This window comes from Astyanax mexicanus, chromosome 24 (genome assembly GCF_023375975.1).
Source record: "Astyanax mexicanus isolate ESR-SI-001 chromosome 24, AstMex3_surface, whole genome shotgun sequence".
In the NCBI taxonomy this organism is placed as follows: Eukaryota; Metazoa; Chordata; class Actinopteri; order Characiformes; family Acestrorhamphidae; genus Astyanax; species Astyanax mexicanus.
This window is the reverse complement of record NC_064431.1, coordinates 15,077,358-15,083,708: the sequence shown is the minus strand read 5'-3', so window position 1 is coordinate 15,083,708 and position 6,351 is coordinate 15,077,358. Positions and strand designations below refer to the sequence as shown.

The window sequence follows — 6,351 nt, the reverse complement described above, 5'->3', positions numbered from 1 at the left end:
GGTTAATGTGTGTCCTTGTCCTTTAGTAATAAATCATTTCATAATCCTGCTGAGGGAACAGAAAGAGTCAGGAAGCTCACCGTTAGAGCTGTTCACTCAGATAAAGGAATGTGCTTTGTGCTCCAGAGTCCAAATCCTCAGTCTGACCAGCTTTAGGACGACAGGAGTCACCCAGAATTTCCTCCAGACGCCTCAACTTTCAGTGAACAGGTACGTACCATACTTTAGGGTTGCATTTTAGTTGTATACTACATTCTAATACTATAATGTACATACTATATACTAATCTTAATAGTGTGGATTTGTCAGGTTAGTACCCAAAATATTTACAAACCCATTTTGTACTAACAGGGAAGTTTTCCTCCCCTTTGTTGTTTAAATATCATGAGAATAGTATTTTAAATTTTGCAATCTGCCTGTCCAAAAAAAAAGTCGACACTAAAAAAAGGGCACACACTAATACAGCTCTAAAATAAATAAGAGACCACTTAATAAAAAGAAAGAGGAAGATGGATGATCACAAGCCATCAAACCCAGCTGAACTGCTTGACTTTTTGCACCAGGAGTGGCATAAAGTTATCCAAAAGCAGTGTGTAAGACTGGTGGAGGAGGACATGCCACGTTGCATGAAAACTGTGATTAAAAACCAGGATTATTCCACCAAATATTGATTTCTGAACTCCTAACACTTTATGAATATGAACCTGTTTCTTTTTAAGCTTTGTTATTTCAGTCATTTCTCATTGTCTGCAAATAAATGCTCTAAAGGATAATATTTGTATTTTAAGTCTGTAGTATTTTGTTATAAAACCACTTCAGATGATCCAGAATGCAGCAGCGCGCCTGGTCTTCAACCAGCCAAAACGGGCACGTCACCCCACTACTCACTGAGCTCCACTGGTTACCGGTTGCTACTTGCATTAAATGCAAAGCTCTAATGATTGTCTACAAGGTGAAGAAAGAGCAGCTCCTTCCTACCAGCACTCACTTATGTTTCCTCCTGGACGCGGCGCATCCCTCAAGTAAACGCTACCTAGCTTTGCCAAACATTCACACAAAGCAATCTAAACTGTTTTCCTACCTTCACTATCAGATTAGGAGCGTCCCTCGCTCTCTGTAAGAAACTCCTGAAGACTGAGCATTTCAAAGAGCACAAACAAACAAAAGAGTTAACAAACTAACTACTTGTAACCTCATTTCAAACAAGATTGCAATGTTATTTTTCAATGTTATGTAAAACTATTGTTTTATATGTTGATCTTTTAAAAGTAATTGAAAGTAGTGAAACATTAAAAAAGTTTGAACATGTATTATTATTTTTTTTATAAAACGAGTGAATTATCCTTATTGAACCATTACCTGTTAGAGGCAAAGGAACACCATTGAACTAAATATTGATAGAATAATTAGCAGTGGAGTTAGTTACTGCTTGTAAGGATTTTTTGGATAATTGAACATGCACCGGGTCAAATTAACGCCGGAACACCATCACTGTTCCTGACAAATGAACACAAAAGGAGGGTTAACAGTATGTTTATTGATCGTGTGGTGATGTGCTGTGGTCACATTAACAGTATGAACATTCTATTTATATTTTTTTTAAAGGTCTGATTCGTTAGCGTAAAATAGGCAATGGGCTCTAACATTAATGAAGTGATAATCCAGTAGAAAAATTTGCTCTGCTTCAGAAGGTGTTCTAAACTCAATGAAAGCAGTCTGAGACAGTCATGCTTGGTCTGGGAAATGGTTCATATCTACTAATGACCATGGGCGCAGATGGCACTGGGGACGGGGGGGACATGTCCCCCCCAGATTTATAGTGACCTCATCCGAAATCTAGCATCTACAAGCATAAACGTTGGGTTTTTAATTTAATTAACTGTACGTTTGTGGAATTCTGTGTTCCACAATGCCCTCGTTTTTAAACTAGGAAGCCTTCAGTTCAGAGGTTACATTGTTCGGAGCTCCGTGTTCCAGTTCCAATTTAACGCACCTTCTCAAGTCCGGGGTTCTAAGGAGCTGGTAACTGCCTGTAGACTACAGACACAGGCAGTTACCAGCTCCTTACGGTACTTGTCCACTGGCACTTTTTTTCAACGCAATCCGCTGCGCTGGATCTCCTTGCTCGTTTTTGAATTAAAATGAAGCAACAGAAGTAGACAGTCATAAGTTTAATATTTTTATTTTTTTACCAACCTCACTGTAACCTATAGCTCTATAAATCCATATTCTGCCGCTTTCAGCTTCTCTTCTGTGGTTGAAAGGCGCCTGTTCTGTGTGTGTGTGTGTGTGTGTGTAAGAGGCTTGTGTGTGTGTGTGAAGACGCAGCCTGCTCTTCCCTCATTGGCTGGACGCAGCCTGCTTTTCCCTGATTGGCTGGACTGGACACAGTGCGGCGGCCGGATTTATTTGAATAAAGTTGAGCCGGAGGGCGGAGCTGCGTTAAACGCAACGCAACCCGGCATGCACCGAGGCATGCAGATTTTACGAGAAGGGTATAGCTGCAGCCTGGAGCACCTCCAAAGGGGAGGAACATACCTCCAAACAGGCGGAGCCTACCTCCAAGTAGGATGGTGCTTGATGTTAAGCGGTATGGTGTTTTTCACGACGTTTTGTGCTTGTAAATAACCCCAAAGAATAATTAATGAATCAATTTTGTTTATTAAATGTTTATTTCTTTTTAAATGCATTTTCTAAGAGTTGTTGCATGTTGTGCACATTGCAACCACATTTTATTTATTTAAAACGTTTAAACTTTTGCCATGCTGTGAATTTTTCAAATTATAAAATAGTAAAGATCTAAATAATAAAGGCAGTTGTTTATTCATAGCCAATACAATTATAAATACATACACACTACACGTATTTTATTATATTGACATTTAAGAAATATGAATAATCATTAATTGTTGACTAATATATTTATTGACATCCATGAGCTTTTTAATCACGGAAGACTTTTTTTTTGTGGCATTCAGCAGAGAAATGGAGCTGTGTTGAGTGAGGTCTCCCTGCCTTACGATGTAGACTTTTATATAATATAATATAATATAATATAATATAATATAATATAATGTGATAGTACATTCTATATAACATTAAATTTGATGTAACAGAATAATAGTAATAATAATAATCGCGGAAGGCTTTTATTATGACATTCGCCGGAGCCGTGGTGAGATACTGTTGGTGGACTTCCCACTTGGAGGTAAGCCCCTCCCCTTTGGAGTTGGGGACTTCCCATTTGGAGCTAAGACCCTCCCCTTTGGAGGTGCTCCAGTCTGCAGCAATACATACTTGGATTTTACAGCTTGGTCCCCCCCAGTTCAAAATTTCCATCTGCGCCCCTGCTAATGAGTAGGTGACTGAGTCTTATTCCGGCTATGGCCTCTACTGTGTAGACTGTGCTTGTAAATTTGAAAACATGGCAGACAATTTAAGAACACAGGAATTGATGTCAGAACTGTAGTTTTTCTGCAAACACAATTTTTTTAAACCTTATACTACTTTACCATAAGAGGGTGGGGCTACACTGAGCATTTTTGAAGTGATTGACAGCCTTGAAAAAGCAGGAACACGATCGTATTTATTAGATTAAAGGTGTGAAATTGACTTGGGGTGTAGTCAAATATGATAACATGAGAACAAACTTTTCCACAGAATAATTTTGCAATCTGTTCCCCGATCTTACATATTACTGTATCTACTAATGAGTAGGTGACGGAGTCTCGTTCCGGTATGGTCTCTACTGTGTAGACTGTGCTTATAAATCTGAAAACATGGCAGACAGTTTTAAACCTAAAATCATGTTTTATATTGTCATATATATTGTTGTAGCATTAGCATTAGCACTCTTACCATTCTAGCTTAATTAACTATGCCTGTTTTCTCTTTCTCTCTTTAAGACGATGGATTATTTCGATAATGACACCGAATTCTTCCACTGCACCGTCAAGGTGGACTACAACTCTCGACGCATCGGCCTCTTCCTCCTCCACCTCCTCGTCTTCATGGTGGGCCTGGTGATGAACGTGACGGTGGTGTGGGTGAACTGGCAACGCCGCCACTCACGCAACACCGTGCTCTTCTGCCAGCTCAACATGGGCCTGGCTGACACCATGATCATGATCATGTTGCCCATTTACATGCTGGAGGTGGTGCTGGATCACGTGTGGCTGTGGGGGGACTTTCTTTGTCGCTTCTCGAACTTGGTGGTGGTGCTCAGCATTTACGCCAGCTGCTTCTTCCTGGCTTACATGTCCGTAGAGCGCTACCTAGCGGTGGTACGAGGCTCTGCGCCCAAGGCCCAAATTTTGGGCATGACAGAGAAGCGCAAGAGGAACATCATATGTGCTGCACTCTGGTTGGTTGCGTTGTTTTTAGCGGCATTGGAGACGGCTCACGTCCGTATTCTGCACCTGCAAGACCCGGGATGTTACCTTATGCCGACGCATGCCTACACAGAGTGGTTCACCTCCATCATCATCATCCAGACTTTTATACAATTTATCGTGCCTGCAGCTGTCGTAGCTACTGCCAACATTCTTGCAGCTCGGGCAGTACGGGCGTGCCCTGAGGTCCAGGCCCGCAGCGCTGGTGATGTGTGGCTCCTGCACGTATACTCGGCTGTCTTCGTGGTCTGCTGGCTGCCCTACCATCTGATCATGATGCTAATGATGATAGACATACTGAAACCATCACTGTTTGACTGCAACATGCTGGAGCAGCTGTTCTTTGCCTACACCGTGGTCCGGACCACCGCCCTGCTGCACTGCCTGGCAAACCCCCTGCTGTATTGTTTCTTGAGCAGGAGCTTCCGCAGCAAGCTCATCAGCCTCGTCCTGCGTCACCTGCCACAAGACGTTGCTCCTGTGCCAGGACCAGACCAGCCTGGGCATGCTGCCCAAGCTGAAGCAACGGCGAATGGAAAAAAGGCCGGCAATGCGGGAGAAAACAGCACCAGCCAATCAGAAGGCTCCTAAGGTCAATATACACAGGCCAGTCAGAATATTATGACCACTTTTTTGTTTCTACATCTCCGCTGAGCCTATAGGACACTTTGTAGTTCTATAATTACAGACTGTAGTCCTTCTGTTCTGTTTCTCTGCATACTTTATTATTATCCTCCTCTCACCCTGTTCTTCAATGGCCAAAACCCCACAGGACCACCACCAAAAGAGCAGCTTTTTTTGGGTTGTGGTACATTCTCAACACTACAGTGACGCTGACAGGATGGTGGTGTGTAAGCATGTGTTGTGCTGGTATGAGTGAGTGGATCAGACACAGCAGTGCTGCTGGAGTTCTTAAACACATCAGTGTCACTGCCGGACTGAGAATAGTCAATCAACAGTGTCTTGTGGGCTCCAACCTATGGGCTGTGTCCTCTGGATGGCATCCTGTGACCACTGACAAAGGTCTGCTCACTGACAAAGGACTGCTCAAACTGAGCAGCAACAAATGACCTTCTGACTTTACATCTACATGGTGATGCAGCTTAGTAGGAGTGTACAAGTGTGCAAGTATTATATTTGAGATGTTGTGATATTTCTCTCCAAAATCAAATGATACCTCAGAAAATTAAATATATAAAGCTTTCATATGTGAATGTGTGATTATTAAATCTGTAACTTGCAAGTAATTACTTTTATTTAGGGCTGTCAATGTTAAAGGTCTCATTCCATCGTTTTTAAATTTAAAATGTCTAGTTGTGGTCTCTAGTACGAATGAATGCCATGTAAGCCATTTAAAAAAAAAAAAAAAAAAAAAGGGCTTAGGTGTTTCTATTTAGCCCTAATTAACTGAATTAATGGTCTCTGAGGAAAGGCAGGTATGCAAATATATCGCCTCTGATTGGCTAACAGCACTGCAGTAGAGAATGTCTAACTGCCTTTTCCACCCCACAGTCAATTTTACAGCTCTTACCGCGAATAACCTACTTCCCTCCTACCCCTCACTGTGGCCACCACGCCACTATCCCCATGACAGCGTGAATAACCCCCTCCGGCCACAAAGCCATTTATCCCACGGCAGTGCAAATAACCTAAGGCTAAGGCTACTAACTCTAACCTCAGACTTGGCGATTTGGTGCTTGGGCAGTTTCACCACGTCGAAGCCCCAGAGTCCGCTCTATATCATAAAATCTGACCCGAACGGCGCCCGCTTTGACCCGTGTTCTGTCAAGTTCTAATGCCATGTCAAACCATGCTTCCCTAGTGATTATTTAAGGTCTCGGTAAAACGCAGACTTATGTAAGTAACTGTAAGTTCTTGACACATATTCAGATGATGATAATCTTTATAATCTTTACTGGCATAAAAAACAAGTGTACAAAAAAGGACTCACTGAACTCAC

General features: G+C 42.1%; 1 protein-coding gene across 1 annotated transcript; it reads left to right on the top strand.

Moving 5' to 3' along the window:
• Positions 1 to 72: 72 nt before the first annotated feature.
• LOC103045347 (G-protein coupled receptor 182-like) lies at positions 73 to 5,595 on the top strand. Its single transcript, XM_049471974.1, has 2 exons — positions 73 to 210; positions 3,906 to 5,595. The coding sequence occupies exon 2, from the start codon at positions 3,909 to 3,911 to the stop codon at positions 4,980 to 4,982; it is 1,074 nt and encodes a 357-aa protein (XP_049327931.1). The 5' UTR covers positions 73 to 210; positions 3,906 to 3,908; the 3' UTR covers positions 4,983 to 5,595.
• Positions 5,596 to 6,351: the final 756 nt, after the last annotated feature.